The sequence below is a fragment of the Microcaecilia unicolor genome, chromosome 1 (assembly GCF_901765095.1).
Source record: "Microcaecilia unicolor chromosome 1, aMicUni1.1, whole genome shotgun sequence".
Lineage (NCBI taxonomy): Eukaryota > Metazoa > Chordata > Amphibia > Gymnophiona > Siphonopidae > Microcaecilia > Microcaecilia unicolor.
Genome location: NC_044031.1, coordinates 158,722,233 through 158,745,869, shown reverse-complemented (window position 1 = coordinate 158,745,869; position 23,637 = coordinate 158,722,233). Strand labels below are relative to the sequence as shown.

At 41.4% G+C, this 23,637-nt stretch overlaps 1 protein-coding gene across 2 annotated transcripts in view; it reads right to left on the bottom strand.

Moving 5' to 3' along the window:
- LOC115469219 (ATP-binding cassette sub-family B member 5-like) overlaps positions 1-23,637 on the bottom strand; it is a 133,791-nt gene that overhangs the window by 84,565 nt on the left and 25,589 nt on the right. Inside the window, exons 5-11 of one of the 2 annotated variants that reach the window (XM_030201661.1) lie at positions 17,876-17,919; positions 15,993-16,184; positions 15,740-15,911; positions 12,689-12,813; positions 12,426-12,600; positions 4,942-5,055; positions 1,564-1,674 (exon numbers count right to left, since the gene is read on the bottom strand). In XM_030201661.1, coding sequence (XP_030057521.1) covers positions 1,564-1,674; positions 4,942-5,055; positions 12,426-12,600; positions 12,689-12,813; positions 15,740-15,911; positions 15,993-16,184; positions 17,876-17,919 — 933 coding nt within the window. Of the gene's footprint in view, positions 1-1,563; positions 1,675-4,941; positions 5,056-12,425; positions 12,601-12,688; positions 12,814-15,739; positions 15,912-15,992; positions 16,185-17,875; positions 17,925-23,637 lie in introns of both variants that reach the window. The other variant, XM_030201651.1, reaches the window with a different exon arrangement.

The window sequence follows — 23,637 nt, the reverse complement described above, 5'->3', positions numbered from 1 at the left end:
TACCTGTTATTGTTTTGCTGATTGCATCTTTTCTGTTTATTGTTCTAATTTTTCATGACAATAAACATTTTTAGTTTATTCCCTCTGCTTGTCTGGACTGACTAAGAATAGTGGTGGTTTGTGTGTTGGGTTGTGAGCAGCTATATGTCCTGATCTCCCCAGGTACTATTTAGATAGTAAACAAATGTTTAGATAGTGTTATAATTGATCCATATTTCAGTTACCTGTTATTGTTTTGCTGATTGCACCTTTTCTGTTATACTTTTTCATAATTTATTTATTTATTTGTTGCATTTGTATTCCACATTTTCCCACCTATTTGCAGGCTCAATGTGGCTTACAATATTCAATCATGGCAATCACAATACAAGAGCAAAGAAACAGTTGGTATTACATAAAGAACAAGTGTAATATAGTAGATATAAGCAAATCGTTTTGAGTTTATTACCCCTGCTTGTCTGGACTGACTAAGAATCTTGGTAGTTTGTGTGTTGGGTCTGTGAGTGCTTTCTGGGAACTGTGGGACCACTGGGAGTGTGGTCCCCAGTAACCTAGAAATCACTGGGGATAATTTGAAAGTGGGAGACTTGCCCAGAGGTGGTTGGGACCCAGTCGTGGGAGGAGGGTACTAGTGTACAGCACAAGTGGCAGGTGCAGGTGGACCTGAGCTGTGCTGAGGATAGACCCTCTAAATGGCTGTGGGGTAACCCCAGGCAGGTGGCTAGGCATTTTGTGACAAGCCCCATCCTACTAGACTCTAGAGATCTCCCCCAAATAAATCCCAGGGGTGAAGGGGGTACTGGGTTGGTGGAGTTTAGGAATAGAGTGCGGAGGTCAAATCAAGGAGCCAGAGGGATTGGAACAGAGTGTGTGTAGGATAGGGAGAATCAGAAAAGAGGAGCCAGGTCAGGAAGCTGGGAGGAGGGGATTGGAAAGTGGGTGAGATTTTCTGGCAGGGATCAGAACAGAGTGGAAGGATCAGAAGAGATTGGAAAGGGGAGGGCGAGATCTTTTGTGTTCCCATCTGAACATTGGCTGGTACCCACATATATGCCAGTGCCAGTACATGTCCAGCCATATCTGGATATTCAATGCTGGTGCCCAGGCATGGCTTGACATTGAATATCTGTGTCTAATTTAGTTGGTGAAGGTTCATGCCTACAAAAATGCTGACCACTGCCAGCTGAATATTGACTGTCTTTTCTCTTTCCTCCTTACGTATACTTCTTCCTTTGCCTATTTTTGTAGATTGTAAGCCACCCTGAAGGTCCTCAGAGGGTGGAGTAGGAAATTGTAAATAAACTTGGAAACTTGGATCAGTCGTGCAGTTTATGTATACAAGTGCAATGTGTTCTTTTATGTGTAATTTGATGTTTTATAACTGGCAAGAATGACATCAATCCTGTTGCTTTCATATTGAAGATGAAATAGAAAGCATGCATCCATATCAACACCTCCTGACAGATCTATGATATTAAAATCTTATCTTTATACTTAATATCTGAAATTTTTATGCTAATGATCCAAAAACCAACAAGGGAGGAAGCAGTTTGCTTTCTGTACCTGAACATCTGGTCTTGAGGGATAACTAAAGTGCACGTTCTTAAATTCCACAGTTCCCTTCACAAAATCAAGTTTATGTCCATCCAATGCAAAACTGTCTATATAAGGTTTCTAGAAAGAAAACCAGAAAGAATAGTAGTAAACAGTACTGTAGCAGTATAGCTGTGAGCCACAAACAATAAATCATTAGTCCATCATTTTCATTGCAGTAGATTAGATATTTTTCTGCATGGGAGGATAGAATTGTCCTAGCAGTCAATGTTGTGTAGATGGTTTGTATTTGTGAGTGGGTATGGGCCTGCTGCAGTATCTGCATGCCTCATCTACTGCAGTGAGTGGTAAGGTATGGGGGTGGTAACAGTGGTGGTAGGAGAGTATGAAAAGGGAGAGATCCTGGACACCTGGGAGGGAGGAGGGAAGGGGAAAGATGGACACCTTGGGAGAGAAAGGAAGAGGGGAGTGATGCAAGACATCTTGGAGTGCAGGCAAGGAGAGAGACGCTGGACAGCTAGAGAGGAGGGTAGAAAAGGGGAGATGTTGAACTACGGGCTAGGTGTGTGTGGGGGGGGAGGCACATGCTTGATGGTTCACCTAGGGTATCTGATACCCTTGGACTGGCCCTGCGGATCTGAATTTTATTTTATGCCATAGCTCAGTTTTCTCTCTGTCTTCAGTGATGATCTTTGAACTGGTAACTATAATCAAAGTGGCCAGTTCAATATCATCCAAGTGTGGTCAATTCAGTATTGGTCTTTCATTTGTTGTGATATCAGTACTAAACTGTAGCAAAGTTTCAGTCTTTCACACTTTACAGGGCCTATGACATCTCTCCACTTAAACCCACAATATTTCTTCAAAACTTAGAGTTATAACAAGTTTTTGAGTTGGACGTTTCTCAAGGTAAAAATGTCTAGTCAAGCAAAATCCTAAGGGACCTGTAGATTGTAATATATGATCTCTAGAGATTCAAGTACGTTTCTGTTGAGTACAGATCCCTCTGTGTTACACAACAGACATGAAATTTGATGTTAGCTCTCTGTCAAAGTAACATGATTCATCAAAGATCTGTGTGGTGAATATTCAACCTATTCAGACAAAATTATGATCAATTTCAATAGAAAATGCTTAATCACAATATTGTAAGTCAACAACACCTCAGGAAATCTAATATGTTTTATAGACATCCACCAACTCCAGAGAATCAACACGGGTAAAGGGTTGATCAATGAACCTCAGCAGTAATGCACTGTGTTCAATTTGCTCATACACAGTGTCTTACATACTCAAGTCTTCACTGGTTCTATAACTGCCTTCTTCCCATGTTGTTGATATTTATCTTATATCATTAAAATTATGTTATCAATAAATTGTACTCATCTTTAGATTGTAAACTCTGATGTAGTCGGCACAGGGGCACTCTTCATGGGGGAGAAGAGTGCCCCATGCCGACTAGATCAGAGTTTGTAATCTAAAGATGAGTACAATTTATTGATAACATAATTTTAATGATATTTTTAATGTATTTATTTATTTAATTATTAGGATTTATTTACCGCCTTTTTGAAGGAATTCACTCAAGGCAGTGTACAGTAAGAATAAATCAAACATGAGCAATAGGCAATTACAGCAGTAAAATATTCAAATAACAATACAAAGTATGGCATAGTATACTACTTACAATGTCAACACAGTACGTAATAGAACATTTTAATTGACAGTGAAGGGTATAAGCAAAGTTGGAACATATAGATAGATAAGAGAATAAGAAGAGTTAGAAAGTACGACAACTAATTTACAGAAAGTTGCACATGAGGTCAGAGAGATGGTTAAATTTTATATCAGCTAGGGTAGGAGTGGATATAAGATATAAGATAAATATTAGATAAGTTTATGCAAAAAAAGTGTTTAAAATATCAACAGCATAGGAAGAAGGCGGTCATGGAACTAGTGAAGACTTGAGTATGTAAGACACTATCCTGCTTATAATCGAAAGACAAAAACGCCTATATTACGACCTAAATCGGGAGATAGATGTTTATCTCACAAAAACGAATAACGCGGTATAATGGAAAGGCGATTTTGGACGTTTTCAACTGCACTCCATCGCGGAAGCGTACAAAGTTGACGGGGGCATGTCGGAGGAGTGGCGAAGGTGGAACTGGGGCTTGGATATCGGCTGAGGAGAGATGGGCGCCTTTCGCCGATAATGGAAAAAAAGTATGCGTTTGTAGCTAGAATTTAGGGCACTTTTCCTGGACCCTGTTTTTTCACGAATAAGGCCCCAAAAAGTGCCCTAAATGACCAGATTACCACCCGAGGGAATCGGGGATGACCTCCCCTGACTCCCCCAGTGATCACTAACCCCCTCCCACCACAAAAAATGATGTTTCACAACTTTTTATTTTCACCCTCAAATGTCATATCCACCTCCCTGGCAGCAGTATGCAGGTCCCTGGAGCAGTTGTTAGGGGGTGCAGTGGACTTCAGGCAGGTGGACCCAGGCCCATCCCCCCCTATCTGTTACAATTGTGCTGCTTAATGCTTAGTCGTCCAACCCTCCCAAACCCACTGTACCCACATGTAGGTGCCCCCCTTCACCCCTTAGGGCTATAGTAATGGTGTAGACTTGTGGGCAGTGGGTTTTGAGGGGGATTTGGGGGGCTCAACACACAAAGGAAGGGTGCTATGCACCTGGGAGCTCTTTTACCTTTTTTTTGTTTTTGTAAAAGTGCCCCCTAGGGTGCCCAGTTGGTGTCCTGGCATGTGAGGGGGACCAGTGCACTATGAATCCCGGCCCCTCCCACGAACAAATGCCTTGGATTTATTCGTTTTTGAGCTGGGCGCTTTCATTTCCCATTATTGCTGAAAAACAAAAACACCCAGCTCACAAATTGTCGAATAAAACATGGACGTCTATTTTTTTCGAAAATACGGTTCGGTCCTCCCCTTCATGGACCCGTTCTCGGAGATAAACGCCCATGGAGATAGACATTTTCGTTCGATTATGCCCCTCAGTGTGTTACTGCTGAGGTTCATTGACCGACCCTTTACCCATGTTGATTCTCTGGAGTTTGTGGATCTCAATAAAATATCTTAGATTTCCTGAGGTGTTGTTGTTATACATATGCAGCATTTAAACGAAACAGTGCCTGACTGATTTGGTTAATATTGTAAATCAGGCAAAAAGTCTTCAAGTGACCTTCTTTGCATGGAGGTGAAATAGTGTATCTTTTTCAAAAGGATTTAGTATTGTATGATTTCAGTATGGGAAACAAAAGCAAAGAAAACCTTGACCCAGGGCAGACATCTGCAAACATGTTCAGACAACTATTTAGTCAGAACTGACAAATGGGATACAAGACGAAGAAAATGTACTACCTGGTCGATTATTTTAAAAATGTTAAAAGCTGCACCTCTGGCAATGGAGAAGGCTTCAAAGTGAGGGGATGCCTGTCCAATACAATAACTACTGAATATCACACAGAAAAAAACCTACAGAAAGAAAGAAAACTAATTACAAAATATAATCTGATCTTTATCAGAAATTCAATATATATAGTTATGAATCACGAATATGTACAAAAATAATGAGTTACTTTCTACATTCCATATGCCGCAATATTGTGTTTGTAGATAGAGTTCATGGCTCAAATGCACAGAGAGCCGTAAATCTCACTTGTGCTGCCATTTTATAAAATTCAGACATATGCCCAGATTGTTGATGAATAACTTTCCATGGAGCCAACCCATACGGCTTCCAGGTCAAGTCAAATATAATTTCTGCAACATTAGTACAAATCCATTACAGAGAATGCTTCCAGATAGTTCTCTGTTCCTATAACAGAAGCCTTATCAACTAATCCATGTTAAAATAGGCAGGTAATGTGTAATTTTAGCACCAGCATTAAAAAGCATTTTAATCCAGAAAGCGAATGAGATGCAAAGTGTGATGGCATAAAAATGACTATATTAACTTGAACTCAATCACTTTAACACAATTGCTGTCTGTGTAGCTTCCTAGAACCTGTATTAACTGACCCGGAGATATAGGCTTGATTTGTATAGACTGCTGAGATCAGGCGAAACCAGAAAAGGGGTTACAAACATAATAGACCCCTGTCTGCCCCTCCAGTGAAAACAGATCCCCAACCCACTCTATGAAGTATGAAAACCCTCCAACACCGCATACCTTAATTCCCTCATTCCCACAACCCCATTTCTAGGAGTAGGAGAGTGCCCTACCGAAGTCCTGCCACTTTACTTCCAAAGGTAACACAGCCCAAAAAAGTTAATGCATTTTAGCAAATTCCACTGTAATAACTAATAAACGTATTATCATGGCATTTACATGTTTAAACTGAGGTTGCATTACAAGTTAACAATATCACATAATTTGAATGTAGCTGTGTTAATGACTCTAGCTTTGTGTTAGTGGTATCAATAGATGTGTGTTACAAAATACATATATTATACACATTTTAACATACATACCCCATCCCCCCCCCCCCCCCCTGTTTACTAAGCCATGCTAGTGGCTGCTGCACAGCACTACCGACATAGCCCATTCAAACTATTGCTTAGTAAACAGGGGGGATATTCAGTAACACACTTTAGTAGATAAAGTTCATGATTAAACTATTTTATAGGTATATAGTGTGTTTGTCATGTTGGTCCACTAAATACATACAAACTAAAGGCTAACAAGTAGTAGCTGGTGGAACATCTTTTCCAGCAACCTTTCAGAGCTCTGCTCCATTAATTGGGTAAATGAACCAACTATTTTATTAACCTATTCCTGAAAATTGTAACATCTGTTCTCATATTCAGGGCCATAATGAGCGATGTTCAGGCAGGGTGCAGGGCACAAGGACAGTGGAGGCACCAAAACTGTGCACGATACATTGCTTCCCCTGCTTGGCCACAGCACAGTGAGTGCTAGGGATCTTGTCACACAGGGTGTATTTCTGTCTCCCTTGCTCATATTTTATCATCTACTGCATTCTTAGGCTTCTCATGTTCCCAGAGTGTAACTCTATCACTTTTTTAACACTAGAAACATGATCAGAAAGCTATTTATTTCAAATCCGTGCATAACCAGCCTGATATTTAAAACCATGTATTGGTATAGTGGCAGCTGCTATTTGAATAAGTGCCCTGTGAATTTTCAACAGCATTATCCACCATTATCTTGATATTGCCGACTATTTATAGAGGTTAAAGAACAACACTCATGCTCCACCCATCCTCCACCTGGGCACTGTCTTGATATAGCTGGCTAGCCACAGGGTAGAAATTAGTTACCTCAGTCAGGTCCACACCTGATGATTTCGGGATTGATGTCAGTATAATTTTCCCTATTTCTGAAGGGAAGTGGCCCTCGTCAAGCATGTTATTCAGCAATAGAGTAAAACATTGAACCAACTCCATTGGAATACTGCTTAGTGAATGAGAGGGATAGTGATCTAACAGATATTTGCCAACCATCTTCTTCAACATAAAATATACTTCTCTTACTTGAACTTTACCAAAAGCAGACCACATACGATCTTCAATAATATCATTATCTCATCCACATCTTGCATCCCCTTAAAAAATTCAAAGCCATGTGACAATAAAGCTGACCTTATAAACAGTTAGCCTGGTCCTCCATTGAGGGCCGTAATTCCTCAGATAGTTGGGTAACGGAAGCAGGGTTAGTCAAAGTCCTAAAAATCTTGAACAGACTCTTCTGATCCAAATGATCCTTCCCTATTAATTTTTGATTATATGTTATTTTTAGCCTCAGAAACAGCAAATTTGTAAGATTTATCATAGCCTTCCAATCCTTCTTTAGTTGTGGGTTCAGAGTCTTCCTCCATGCTCTTTCCAGTCTTCTAAGAGGGGCTCATTTTCAAAGCACTTAGCCTTACAAAGTTCCATAGTAACCTATGGAACTTTGTAAGGCTAAGTGCTTTAAGATCTCCTCAATTCTCTCAATGAATCTGTACACCGTGATTTTTTAACTCGGGTTTTTTTCCTAACCTCCTCTTCAGGAAACTGATCTAAGGCTCTGTCAACTTGATGATCCCATTCCCTCAACATATAATCAGTTGTTCCCAAATTATCATCCAATTGTCTTACCATAAATGACCAAACCCTGCCTGCCTCAATCTTCCTTCTAGGGTTGCAATTTTTTTTTAATTTGTAAAATAACAAGGAATCTGTCTGCAATCATATAGATCATAAAGCATACAATTTGCCAAATAATGATCAGACCATAGAACCTCGGACCATTCAACACAAGACATAGAAAATAATACATTAGATATATTTAAAAAATGCAACTAAGTCAAGTGAATGACCCTTTTCATGTGTAATATTAGCAGCATTAAACTGAAACAGGAAAGAACCTAAAAAAACCTAAAAAGCTTTGCACAGAGGGATCCATTCTATGCTCCATATGCAAAAAGGGATCCATTCTATGCTCCATATGCAGATTCATATCCCCTACTAAAACTACATAAGGAAAGATGGCAGAATATTTTGCTACACATGTAACTAGTTGGGTCTCCACCTGTGACCATAGGCTAGGTAGTCTGTGTACTAATATAATCCCAAATGAACCTTCTAAAGCATCATCTTTAACAGACCATTACTCCAATCCTTGTACTTCTATAGAATCAACTAATTTAAAATCTAAAAAACTTTTATAAATAATACCCAACCCTCTCCCTTTTTTCTGAGTTCTGGGGCTGTGAATTATCTTATAACCTGGTGAACACAAACTAATTAACAAAGGACTATCTTTATCTACCAACCAAGTTTCAATAATTAAGAGAAGACCTATATCTAAGCCCTCAATTAGGTCTTTTAAAAGTACAGTTTTGTTGCAAACTGACCTGGCATTAAAATAACATATTATACAATTAGGGACTCAATAGAGCTGCTGGAGCACTCGTATTATCAATCACTAAATAGCCCCAGTCTTATTGAATACAAAATATCTTTATTAAACACGTGTGCTTCAAAACCTGCTCACGTGTATTTAAAACCTTTATTCACAAACAATATTCTCTTATATCTTTCATGCTCATTCACACCTTATAGTACCTGCATAGAAAATCTATAACAAGGAGGATTTATATATACATGACTTTCTTGAATATCATTACACACTGTGTCAAAGTTCATGATATCTCGTCTCTCAAAGAGGCATCACAGAATTAGAAATAAGAAACCTTTGCATATGTCCATTCACTCTGCTCTTCCGGTTTCCGGTTTCACATGAAGTTTCATGAAAGTTCAAGACAAACCCCAACACACTTCTCTGGGGGTAAACAACTCCACTTGCAATAGATTTCAGGCACTACATTAGCGGGATGAGACTTTTCAATCTCATAACTGCTGTTACTCTAGTCCTTAAGCAAGCATCGGCTCCTCTATGCAGGACCGCATTTCGTTCTCTTCATCAGGAGGAACCACCATATCCCCTAAAATTACACAATTCCACTGTCACCCCTTCAATTCAAACCTTTAAACAAATTAATTTCTCATTAAAATACAATGTTTTATATATTATAACTGCACTTACTTTAACCAATTCTGTTTGGCAGCGTTAAAGTTAAAGTAAGTGCAGTTATAATATATAAAACATTGTATTTTGATGAGAAATTAATTTGTTTAAAGGTTTGAATTGAAGGGGTGACAGTGGAATTGTGTAATTTTAGGGGATATGGTGGTTCCTCCTGATGAAGAGAACGAAATGCGGTCCTGCATAGAGGAGCCGATGCTTGCTTAAGGACTAGAGTAACAGCAGTTATGAGATTGAAAAGTCTCATCCCGCTAATGTAGTGCCTGAAATCTATTGCAAGTGGAGTTGTTTACCCCCAGAGAAGTGTGTTGGGGTTTGTCTTGAACTTTCATGAAACTTCATGTGAAACCGGAAACCGGAAGAGCAGAGTGAATGGACATATGCAAAGGTTTCTTATTTCTAATTCTGTGATGCCTCTTTGAGAGACGAGATATCATGAACTTTGACACAGTGTGTAATGATATTCAAGAAAGTCATGTATATATAAATCCTCCTTGTTATAGATTTTCTATGCAGGTACTATAAGGTGTGAATGAGCATGAAAGATATAAGAGAATATTGTTTGTGAATAAAGGTTTTAAATACACGTGAGCAGGTTTTGAAGCACACGTGTTTAATAAAGATATTTTGTATTCAATAAGACTGGGGCTATTTAGTGATTAAAATAACATGGCATAGGCTGTATTTCCTCATTCTTATCTTTACCATAGTTAGCCTTTCTCAGATAGGAAATCCTACTTTCATTCTTTTGGTCTATTTCCAATAATCACATCAATTGGCTATTCAGTTAAACCAGCCTCTGTACATCCTTCATTATAAACTCCCTCAGTATCATTCAATTAATACCTACACGTATTAAAATAACCTGGGGGTATATCCTTAAAATTAACTGTTGCTCCATATTCATCATTAAAACCTCTATCCCTTCCCGAACATATAAACGGCAGTAAAATTACTAACAATAGCCTCATTTTGTCAGTAATTCAAACCATTCTAAGTAAAAGATTCCAAAATAAACAATATACCCAGACATTGTATAACTTATCTAAAGTCCTCCAGTTTCTGCCAGCAATTTAGATGTCTTTCACAAGCCCTCAACTGTAAATCCCACTTCAAAAAAGAAAAACCCCAGTGATCCTATAACTCCAGACTGCACTCCAGGCACCATACAAAGGATCATGCCTTTGGCTTGTGCCTTAGGTGATACACTGAGCAGTGGCATGCCACTAGGTGCTGCACTTAAACAGAGCCCCATGGGTGAAGTCAGAGAGGGGGAGGAGCAAGCTCCCATACTCAACCCTCTCAGATGGAAACAACTTTGTCCTTGCACTGGCAACAGATGAAAAGTAGTGCTCTGGAAGCGAGATGTAGTCAAAAGCAGATGATGGAAACAGCTAAGCTAGACGCTGCACTTGAAGACAGCGCCCACTATTTCTAGAGTTGGAGGAACACCCGTGCTCCACCCTTCCTCCACCCAGGCACTGTCTTGATATTGCTGACTATTTGTAGAGTTTAGAGGAACGCCCATGCTCAACCCTTCCTCCAGCCGGTGCTGGGGTGGTCTGTAAGAATTTTCAGTGGAACTATTTGGAAAATACTGTTGAAAAATCACGAATAGGACACATCCATAGAGCAGCTTCCACTATATGGATAAATGCATTTGGATATTTAGCTGCTATATGCATATTTTTTGTAGTAATCATTCATAGGAAAGTAAAAAGATTAGCTTAATTTAAAATACTTAGCTATATGTATTTTATGGTATAGTATCTGATTATCACTGCAATCCATAAAGTCAGTGGTGGTCTCCAATCTCCATGTATATTCACTCAGACTGATATGCAGCACTATCTAACCAGCATTGAATGGCTCCTGGCTGGTCAAATAGCACTTAACCGGCTCAGTGGCGTAGCCAAGGGTGGGCTTGGGTGGGCCCAGGCCCACCCACTTTGAGCTCAGGCCCACCAGTAGCAGCACACCTATGATGTGGCTGGCAGAGATTCCCAAGCTGAAAACTCCCAACAACTGTCCCTCCTGTATACTTTATAAATAGCAGATCTTCGCCTACAGGAAGCAGCGACTGATACATACTGCTTACACTGGCCTCACAGCCTTCCCTCTGACGTATTCCCGCCTATGCGGAAACAGGAAGCTGCATCAGTGGGAAGGATGCGGGATCTACATGAGTAGTGTGTATTAGTTGCTCCTCACTGAAAATCTGAAATGTAAAAGGTGTGCAGGAGAGGAGGGATATTTGAGAGACCATATGGCATGCAGGCGAGAGGAGAGACAGCATCACCTATGGGATGGGGTGGGGTTCTTCTGCCCACCCATCTTGGGCCCAGGCCCACCCAAAATTGGGTGTCTGGCTACGCCCCTGAACCGGCTAAGCACTAAGATTCAGTGAGAGATAGTTGGGTGTCTTCACTGAATGATACCGTTTGGTGCATAGTGGCTTACTGGCTATATTATGTGATATAACCGACTCATCGTGAATGTTCAGTGCATTGCTGGCCAAGTTTAGCGGCCAAATATAACCACCTAGGGGCCCTTTTATTAAGCCACGTAAGCATCTACACGGGCCAACACTCACCAAAATTGAGTTACCGCCCGCCTACTGCATGGCTCTTGCAGTAATTTCATTTTTGGCGCCTATCCGATACACAGATTGGAAAAATAATTTTTATTTTCGGACACGCGTATTGGATGCACGCCAAGTGGCATTTGATGCATGTAGGTCATTACCGCCCACTTACCGCATGAGACTTTACTGCTAGGTCAATGGCTGGAGGTAAGGTCTCAGACCCAAAATGGGCATGTGGTAATTTTCAATTTGCCGCAGTTCCATTTTCAGCAAAAATTTTTAAAAGGCATTTTTTTTTGCAGTGCACTGAAAAATGATTCTGCACATGCCCAAAACATGCGTCTACACTACCGCAGGCCATTTTTCAGCGTGCCTTTGTAGGCCCCCTAAATAGCAGTCCTACTTTTAGCCGCTATAAACTTAACCGGCTAGCGCTGAGAATTAACTTTGCCAGTTAAGTTTAAATTGGCAAGAAAAAAACAGATATTCAGTACCGGTCACTGGAAACAGCCCAGCTCCAATTGTGGGACTTAGCTGGTCTGCTTTCCATGGGCTAAATATTGGCAGGGGTGATCCTCAATATCTAGGTAGCATTGCTGAATATACAGCATTAAAAAAATAAATAAATATGGCATTTGAATATTGACCAGCATATTTCTAGAATCATACATTTTAAGAAATAGCCCTTTGTTAGCCTTGAGAACTTACCACAAGAACAGACCCAATAGAATAACCATAATTTCCAAGTATCAAGGTAGTTCCGTACCAAAATGAAAGCCCATAGCATGCGTGTATAATTAGATATACAAAACCAAGGGAGAGCTGAGCAGCAATAGCTTTCTTTATGCCAAAGTTTTTTGCTTCACTCAGATTGCTTGTGTATCTATTTAAAAAATGACAGAGATGTGGTAAGCTATTGGCAGTATTAGGTATGCAATACAAATACATGTCTTCCATTCCAGGATACTGACCTGTTGATCTCTTTCTCTTGCCCCCCAAAGGCCACGACTGTTCTGATTGATGACAGAACCTCCTCTGCCACTGCCCCTGCTTTTGCATAAGCCGTGAGCTCTTTGTTGGTCAGTGAGACAAGCATCTGGTCAATCAATAAATGTTGCATTTAACAATAAAGAAATACCAGGATTAGCACGAACCTTTTTTCCACTCGAAACTTCCAGTCAAACGATTATATACAATATTTTAACAAGATTAGGCTGCTGTAGAAGATATATTTAAATAACCCATAAACTACTACTACTACTACTATTTAGCATTTCTATAGCGCTACAAGGCATACGCAGTGCTGCACAAACATAGAAGAAAGACAGTCCCTGCTCAAAGAGCTTACAAAAGAATCCTATTAATGATCCATGTATATGATGTACAAAACCATAAATCAAAACACTTACAGAGACCTCAAACATGCATTGAAGAATGTATTTCTTACTTTAGATTTTATGCTACATATATGATCTTCCCTTTCAAGCCCCCCACTGCAAAATTATCTTAGGTCCCAAAGGTTAATGTGCACCCATGGAAAGTTTTGAAAATTTCAGCTCCTGGGTGAGTAATTTTCATTGCTGGAATGTGGAATTGAACTGTACCAGGAGACTGTAGTGTTTTTTGCCCCTGGGAAGCTATGGAGTCCCTGTGCCAATCAAGATCTGGATGAGGATGAGGCTATACAGTTCTATACATATACATTTAGTAATATAGGCTTTCAATTTTGAATAAAAAATCGGATGTATTTAAGGGGTACTTTTACCAAGCTGCAGTAAGCACTAACTTTTGCTTACTGCAGATTAAAATGGCGCACTTCGGGGCACCACAAGACACCTGTGGTAAGATGCACATGTGCATGCGCTACCCACATGCTAAAAATAAAGAAGCTGATATTCAGATCAATTTAAGAGGGCCAGAGAGGCTCTGGCCCACTTAAATCGCTTGTCCCTGCCTAACCACCAATATTCAGCAGCAGTAAACCGGGCCATGCCACTGAATATCAGCCCTGACCAGCCCCCAAAAGTGGGCCAGTCAGGGGCGTGCCAAGGTGTGTGTTGCGGAGGAGTCAGGGTACATGTGGGTGCTGGCAATATTCAGCTGGAGCCAGCATAAGCTTAAGCGGGTGAGCTTAAGTGGGTGAATTTGGGACAGCTCAAAAGCTGTCCTCAATTCACCCTCTTAAGCTTATGTGGAACCCGGCTGAATATCAGTTCGTGGGCTGCATACGTCTTTTAAAAAATTGAAATCCCGAGCCCCCAACATGTCACATCCCTTCCTCTCACGGTCCCAACCCATGTCCACAAACCACTCCCGCCGCAAATGGTGCCACTCCCCTAACCCCCCCATGTAGTACTGTGAGCTGCCGCGAGAGGTCACAGCAGCCATTTTGCAAAGGTGCCACAAGGGGCAGGAGCGAAGGGGCTCTGCTCCTGCCCCCAACAGCCACCACTGGACCACAAAGGATTAAGGTAGGCCTGGGGGCATTGCACGGACTCCAGGGGAGTTGGGGGAGTGGTTCCATTTGTGGGAGGAGTGGCTTGTGGACATGGGTTGAGAGGGAGAAAGGAAGGGATGCGATGTGTCAGGGGCTCAGAGGATTTTAAACTTTAAAAAATGTTTAAAACGTATGTAGCCTCGACCCAATATTCAGCCGGGGTCACATAACTCTTATGTGGGCTTGGCTGAATATCAGCCGGGCCTGTATAAGCTGCAGCAACCTGCCTGCCCCAAATCAGCCTCCGATATTCAGTGCTGGCACTGAATATCAGTGGATAATTTAGCCAGCGATGATCAGCATTTAAAAAAAACACTGACCACCGCCGGCAAAACCAGGAGCCCAAAGGAAATTTGGGGGGCCCAGGCCCCCGTGGTCCCACGTAGCTAAGCCACTGGGTGGAACAGCGCAGGGAAACAATGCCCCAATGATCAAAACTAATAGCATGCAAATTTATGCACGCTATTAGTTTTGATCATTGGGGTGCTTCTGCAGGAGGATTGTGCTTGGGCATGCACAGTTATAGAATACACTACTCCACCCCCTCCCCACCCCCCCGACACGGAGGGCTGGAGGTCTGATGGACCTCCAGCCCCCAATACAAAAAAAAATACCTGGTGGTCCTGTGGGACCCTAGCTGTAGCCAACTCCAACCCCCTGTACCCAGGAGGAGAGAGTAGTACTCCCTCCTCCCGCTGCATTCAAAATGGAAGTGCCTTGCCCTGCCCAGTGCATCCTTATATGGTAGAGAAGCCCAGCCCAGTGCATCCCCTGGGTCGGTGTCCAGGGCGTGTGTTTTGGGGCCTGGGGATACTAGACCACCAGGGCGAGGGAGGCCTTAACCATTGTGGTGGGGGGGTGGGGGTGTTCAGGGGTCCACTGGACCCCCCAGAACTGATGGTGGCAGCCTGGGCTACCTGGCTTGGAGGGGGAGAAGGAAGAGAGGAGCCTTAAGCCTAACACCAGCTCGGAGCTGGTGTAGGATTAGGGCAGTATTCTGCCCGTACGATCAGAGTACAGTGCTCTGATCATACAGGTGGAATACTGCACAGCTTATTTAAATATCATTTAAATGAGCTCTGCGGTATTCCTTGTTGTGCTTGCTATTTGCTGTGCCAGACCCCTCTGATCATTCTATGCTGGGCCCGCATTACCTTTGATCATCGGGGCCTGAGTGTCTTCTAATAGGAAGCAGTAATAGATCTATGTTAATGCCTGCAGGTACTGCACGCTAATGGCTACATTAACACATGACCTGCAGTACAAAATTGAAGGCCCCAAAAAGTGCCGCATGAAATCTGGGCTTAGTGCTTGGTAGAATCCTGCATTATGATGCATTTAGCTCAGATTTTAGTGCACTTTAGTAAAAGGGCCCTTAAGTAATTCTTTATGATATTGCGCCAGTTATAGAACATTCTTAACCAAATTAAAAGGAAGACAGGGTCTGCTTTTTCTATTTTTCCCCCAAACATGAATTTCTGGTTGTAATATAGAGAACCTCTTTTTTTTTTTTAATCTCACCTACCTTAGAACAGAATCCGGCTGATATAGCTACAAGGGGACTGGTGGCCAGAATGACGAGTGTGAGTTGCCATCCCTTTATAAATCCAACTACGATACCTGTCACAAAAGTTGAAATGTTTTGGAACAGATGTCCAACCTTGTCTCCAATGCCATCATTGATTTTGTTAATATCTCTAAATGAAGTGAAAGAAGAAAAGTTTTCAGTTTCCAGTTATTTTTATAGCTATTACCCCAGCAGGAACATAGTCACTCACTCAATAATCCGGGTGTTCAATTCTCCTGGTTTATTGACATCGAACCAGCTGATCTCCTGGTTCAGAACTGCATGAAAAAAAGCTTTCCTGATTTTCCTTGTCTGCCGTGCTGCAGTCAATACCCAAAATGAAACCTGTGCATATCCACAAATTAAGACTGCGACTCCTATGCCAGTAAAGTACAGGGCAAACCTGAAAAGATAAACATTTTTGCAACCGTTTGGATTTATATGGAAGGACATTTTTGTTTTTCTAAAGTGAAATGTAATGTCTCATTAGAAGCTTTGAATGAATAGCTTCTAAACTGTCAGAACTGTCTGTAGCCAAGTATTTATTTAAAACATTGATAAAAATCTTTCATTTGTTTATTAATTTCCATGAGCAAAGCAAAGAACATTGAGAACCATTTAGGAGCCAATTTTCAAAAGGGCGGTAAAATATAGGCTTAGAGCATTCTAACGCAGGACTTTCCTGTGCACTAAGCTCAGATTTAATGCGGCACTTGGAAGGGCATTTCTGTTATTTACTTTTTTTTTTTTTTTTTGCAGGTCATGCACTAATGTTATCATTAGCAAGCGGTACCTGCAAAAAATGAATGCCAATCCTAACACAGGGCCCCTTAGTGAACAACAGCGCCCAGTGAAGACAATCAATTCATTAGACCAGCAATAATCAGTCAAACCACACACACACATATATACAAGATAAATTTGCATATGCCAGAAACTCTGTATATGCAAATTATCTTACACATATTCATTGTGGAAGTCTAGTGAGGCCACTGCTTGAAGTCGCAGCAGCCATTTTAAAGAAACAGCGGCAGAGAGAAGATCAGCAGCAGCGGACAGGAAAGAGTGGGGATCTTTCCTGCCCCACTAGACCACCAGGACATACTGAGGTATGTTCAAGGAGGGCACCCAGGGCTGGATGGGAGGGGAGACATCACTCAACTCGCCTATGCTTCCGCGGGATTCCTGCAGGATCCCCACAGGGCTTGGGTCCAGTGGCGTTCCTTGGTCGGCTGCCACCCGGGGTGGTTGCTGCTGTGCAACCCCCATGGGTGCAGCACGACACCACCCTGGTGCATCACCTCCAAGCACCCCCCCCCCCCCGGGGGTGCAGCACGACACCCTCCCGGCACATCACCTCTAAGCCCCCCCCCCCCAGGTGCATTCTTCTTACCTGCTGGGGTGCAGGGAGCAGCCACGCAGCTGCTGGCTCCGCTGGTTCCCTGCTCCCTCTGCTGTTACTTCCTGTTCCATGGCAGAGGGAGCAGGGAACCGGTGGAGCCAAAAGCTGCACAGCTGCTCCCAGCACCCCTCCTGCAACATGCACCCAGGGTAGACCGCCCCCACCACCCTGCCCTCAGTACGCCACTACTCGGGTCTATCCCCACACGATCCCTGCAGTAACTGTGGGATTCCTGCTTACTTCATTCCCATGCAACTGTATTGGAAAGTCTATGTTGCGAAAAATCAGTTAGTTTACCAAGTGCCACCACAGCTCGGTTGGTTTTCCATATAGATAAGTAGTTTGGATCTTTATTCATGTTCAGCAGTGCTGGATTTAAAATCTTGGCACCCATAGGCATGATCTGACCTTAGATTCCAGAGGGTGGGGAGAGGAGAAAAGCAGAGTAAGGCCATAGTACCACGATAACGCTGTTTTGAAACAACACACGTGCATAGCTCTAAATTAAGTGGAAGCAGGCTTCTCTTTGGCTTGGGTTTTTACACCTTCAAAATCTGGTGTCCAGAGCAGTTGCCTATGTTGCATGTGCCTAAATCCAGACCAGGTATTCAGTATATTCAAATTAACATGGTCATTTGTAGTACCTCTGCTACAGTAATGCAACTCCATTCACAGAGTTGCCTTGAACTTACTCTGTCATTTGTTCCTCAAAGGGCTTGAAGTTGAAATTATCACAGTTTGCTGTGAAATAAAGAGGACACAGAGGGAGTTAATTGTTATAGACTCTACCCTTAGTCCTGTTAATGATTTATTTCATCACCCTTTAGTAATCTTGCAGGTGGCAAAAGTGAAATAGTTTGCTCAGTTAATTGTACTTCTAACAGGGAAAGTGGCACAAAAATGTTTCCTGTTTAGTAAGACTACTAAAAGCATACTAAACACAAAGAGCTAGATTTCTTAAAAGCTGCTTCTGCATCAATGTGTATTATTTACCACAGACCCCATTTTATGCAGTGGGACCTATTTGCTGCATGCATTAATGGCGTTAAAATGCACACTTTAGTAAATCTAGCCCATCGTGTATTAAACATTAGAATTAACTTAAAACTATATCTTCTAAAGCAGTGGTTCTCAAACCTGGTCCTGGAGGCACCCAAGCCAGTCAGGCTTTCAGGATGTTCACAATGAATATTCATGAGAGAGATCTGCATGCAATGGAGGCAATGTTTACATATCTCTTTCGTTAATATTCATTGTGAATATCCTAAAAACCTAACTGGCTGGGGTGCCTCCAGGATCAGGTTTGGGAACCACTGTTCTAAAGCATATATATACAGAAATGTCTACACTGTTGGCAGAATGGCACGTTTTTAATTTTTATTTTCTTGTAGTAATACATGTGAACGTTTATGCATAGTACATCAATACTATTTAGGAGGCCCAAATTATTAGTATGGCCCTGGGAGGACCCTTTTATTAAAGCATGTTAAAATTACTGCAAGTTAATAACCAATATTAATATATGGTAACTTCAAAATCTTTGTGTTAATGGTTTGGGGCATTCTCAACATCTTCATATACACTGTACACAGAGACAAAATACTCACTGTATGCTAACCAAATTACAGATAATGCGAATGCAGCTAACACTGCTAACTAAGTTGGCATTAACTGCTTTATTAACAGTTAATGTGCTCTACCATATAGCATATTAATAGGGCAATTCTATAAATTGGCGCATCAGTTTAGGCTCACCAATGCCATGCATTTAATATCAGTTCTATAATGGCATCTTGGCATATGTCGGCATTGGAACACCCATGCTTACGCAAGCCCTCTTACACCATGTAAATGTAGGTATAAATGTACTATGTGATGTATATAAGTTACAGTATTATAGAAGCAACATCCATAACTGGGAAACATGCCAATAGCCTGTCCATGCTCCACCCACATGTATTTATTTATTATTATTTATTTATTAGGATTTATTTACCACCTTTTTGAAGGAATTCACTCAAGGTGGTGTACAGTAAGAATAAATCAAACATGAGCAATAGATAATTACAGCAGTATAATTATTCAAATATCAATACAAAGTATGGCGTGTATACTACTTATAATGTCCCCCCTGCACTTAGGTTCTACCTTATAGAAGTACATAAGTACATAAGTATTGCCATACTGGGACAGACCAAAGATCCATCAAGCCCAGCATCCTGTTTCCAACAGTGGCCAATCCAGGTCACAAATACCTGGCAAGATCAAAAAAAAGTACAAAACATTTTATGCTGCTTATCCTAAGCAGTGGATTTTCCCCAAGTCCATTTTAATAATGGTCTATGGACTTTCCTTTAAGAAATTGTCCAACCCCTTTTTAAACCCTGCTAAGCTAACCGCCTTTACTACATTCTCTGGCAACAAATTCCAGAGTTTAATTACACGTTGAGTGAAGACAAATTTTCTCAGATTTGTTTTAAATTTACTACTTTGTAGCTTCATTGCATGCCCTCTAGTCCTAGTATTTTTGGAAAGAGTAAACAGACGCTTCACGTCTACCTGTTCCACTTCACTCATTATTTTATAGACCTCTATCATATCTCCCCTCAGCCATCTTTTCTCCAAGCTGAAGAGCCCTAGCCACTTTAGCCTTTCCTCATAGGGAAGTCGTCCCATCCCCTTTATCATTTCCATCGCCCTTCTCTGCACCTTTTCTAATTCCACTATATCTTTTTTGAGATGTGGTAACCAGAATTGAACACAATATTCGAGGTGTGGTTCCATCATAGAGCGATATAAAGGCATTATAATGTCCTCATTTTTGTTTTCCATTCCTTTCCTAATAATACCTAACATTCTATTTGCTTTCTTAGCTGCCACAGCACACTGAGCAGAAGGGTTCAACGTATTATCAACGACGACACCTAGATCCCTTTCTTGGTCTGTGACTCCTAATGTGGAACCAACCATTACGTAGCTATAATTCGGGTTCCTCTTTCCCACATGCATCACTTTGCACTTGCTCACATTAAACGTCATCTGCCATTTAGACGCCCAATCTCCCAGTCTCGTAAGGTCCTCTTGTAATTTTTCACAATTCTCTTGCGATTTAACAACTTTGAATTACTTTGTGTTGTCAGGAAATTTAATTACCTCACTAGTTACTCCCATCTCTAGGTCATTTATAAATATGTTAAAAAGCAGCAGTCCCAGCACAAACCCCTCGGGAACCCCCACTAACTACCCTTCTCCTTTGAGAATATTGACCATTTAACCCTACTCTCTGTTTTCTATCTTTTAACCAGTTTTTAATCCACAATAGGACACTACCTCCTATCCCATGACTCTCCAATTTCTTCTGGAGTCTTTCATGAGGTACTTCGTCAAACGCCTTTTGAAAATCCAGATACACGATATCAATAGGCTCACCTTTATCCATATGTTTGTTCACTCCTTCAAAGAAATGTAATAGATTGGTGAGGCAAGATTTCCCTTCACTAAGTCCTTGTTGGCTTTGCCTCATTAAGCCATGCTTTTGAGTATGCTCTGTAATTTTGTTTTTTATAATAGTCTCTACCATTTTACCCGGCACCGACGTCAGGCTCACCGGTCTATAATTTCCCGGATCTCCTCTGGAACCCTTTTTAAAAATCAACGTTACATTGGCCACCCTCCAATCTTCCGGTACCACTCTCGATTTTAAAGATAAATTACATATTACTAACAATAGTTTCACAAGTTCATCTTTCAATTGTATCAGTACTCTGGGATGAATACCATCCAGTCCTGGAGATTTGCTACTCTTCAATTTGTCAAATTGCCCCATTACATCCTCCAGTTTTATAATGATTTCATTCAGTTTCTCTGACCCATCAGCTTTGAATACCATTTCTTCCTTGGTGAAGACCGAAGCAAAGAATTCATTTAATCTCTCAGCTATGGCTTTCTCTTCCCTGATCACACCTTTTATCCCTTGATCATCTAGTGGTCCAACCGATTCTTTTGCCGGCTTCCTGCTTTTAATATACCTAAACAATTTTTTACAATGTGTTTTCGCTTCCAATGCAATCTTATTTCAAAGACCCTCTTTGCCTTCCTTATCAGCGCTTTGCATTTGACTTGACATTCCTTATGCTGTTTCTTATTATTTTCAGTCAGTTCCTTCTTCCATTTTCTGAAGGATTATCTTTTAGCTCTAATAGCTTCCTTTACCTCACTTTTTAACCATGCCGGCTGTCATGCCGTCTTCCGTCCTCTTTTTATAATGCGCGGAGCTAATGCACATAGGTGCCTAATTAATAGCACCTTTAACATGACTAAATGGTGCAAACCTCCGAGCACCAGCTTAGAAAATTGCCCTGTAGAAGGGTAATTCTATAACAAGCATCACTATAGGCTTGGTTATGGTGCCTATTTAAAGCCTATGTGAAAATAGCTAAAAACACATGTATATTAAGGCCCAATCTCTTACACCAGTCCTAGGGTGCATTTTCGCACCTTGCTGTTAGCATGTATGCATATACCCAAGAGTGAGGTATATGCCAACAAATCATAACACATACATTTCTGCTATTCAGTATTCAATAAGAGGTCATTTATTATTGCACATTACCACTTACGCATATAAATGACTAGAATATAGCCATTTACACGACTTCCTGCCACCTAAAACTAAAGGGGTAATCTTATACATTTTTTGTGTGTCTGTAAAACCATGTTTTACATATGTGTAAGGACTTATTTAGGGATTACACATATAAAAGTATGAGCTTTGTAGAAAGGTGCATTTTTGTATGTGAAACAAGTGTAGAGGCACACGGAGGCAGAGCTTGGATGCAGCACAGGTGGTGTCACGATTTATATGCATTGATTATAGCACACTAGCTAAGGACATTGAACATCATGGGATTCCAGTGATGTTGTGAATGTAGGACAATATCATTAATGCCATGATTGGTGAATGTGAATATTATCTGCTCTCTATATTATGCAGTCAGTATTGGATGGGCGAGGTCATTTTCAGAACACTCTATTCAAGATACATATATTTTTTGAAGATTTTTTTTTTTACTAAGCTATGTTAAGCAGCTAGTACAGGTTTTTAATTAGTTTTAAGTTTTTAATTCAAATTTAATTCAGATTTGATATACTGCGGATAGGGGCAACCATCTCAGTGGTACACAATCATATAAATAAAAAGCAGAAGTACCACCAGAAATGATCAGAAAAGGAGGACGGAGGAGACAAGACAGAGGAACTATATTGTATGACAGGAAAGTGTGGAAGAAATAGCAGAGAGGAGGGGGAAAGGGTAGAGGTTGTGTCCCACAGACCCTCCCAGGGAGGATCCAACACTAGCTCAGGTGAATGCCTGGGCAAAAAGGTGCATTTTGAGCTGGAACTTAAAAGACTGGAGGGAGTCAAACTGTCGTAAGTCGGGAGGAAGTGTGCTTTAGAGGGTAGGACCCACAATGGAAAAAAAATAGAATGCCATGTGATCGCATGGGCAACCTGTCAGACAGAGGGGACAGCCAAGAGATGCTACTGGGAAGAATGCAGGGTATGGGAAGGGGTGCAGGGAAGCAAGGCAGAGGCTAGGAAAACCGGATAATTTTGTAGGAGACACGGTAGGTTCGGTAATGGGAAGCTAGTGGGCAGCCTTCAGGAGGGGTAACATGATCACACTTCCATGATCCTGTGATATGCTTGATTGATGTGTTCAGACTGTAATCGGCTAACGTCGTTAATGGTTTTTATATGTAAGCCACATTGAGCCTGCAAAAGGTGGGAAAATGTGGGATACAAATGTAACAAATAATAATAATATTAATACCTAATACCCTGAAACAATGAGTTACATGGTTGATGTTATCATAGACCTGCACTAATATCTATAGTGTGTTAAACAAAACCCACACCAGCTGCCTAATATGGGTAGAGGTGGAAGCTGAGCATACATGGGTAGGCTGTGAAAGCTAGCTTATAGGTAGGTACTACGTGCTACCTGTCACAACTGCCAATAGAACAACTGCGCATACTGACACCTCAAGAAGAGGTGCTGAGTGTAGCTGTACTATTGACAGTCCAGTAGTGTGACTGTTGACAGTGGAGCTGAAGTGGTGCTCCCAGCCGACATCTGAGCCCCCTCCCAACACACTGATCTCCCCAAGCACACCTCTAATCTCCAATCCCCCTCCCAATCATTCTTTTGATCTCCTATATCCCCCCTCCAACACTCCTAATCTCCGACCTCCCTCCAATTACCCCTGCTCAAACCTCAACTTCTGAAATTCCAAACTCCATCCCCAGGGCTAAACTCTTCCCCTCTGATTTGGACCTTTCCTCTGAGTTGTACCTTCTCCCTGATACCTCCGGGACCTACCCAGGGGTCTTCATTGGTAGTTCAGTGGGCCTGAGTGGTATTGATACCCCCTCTGCTCCCACCTGCGACCAT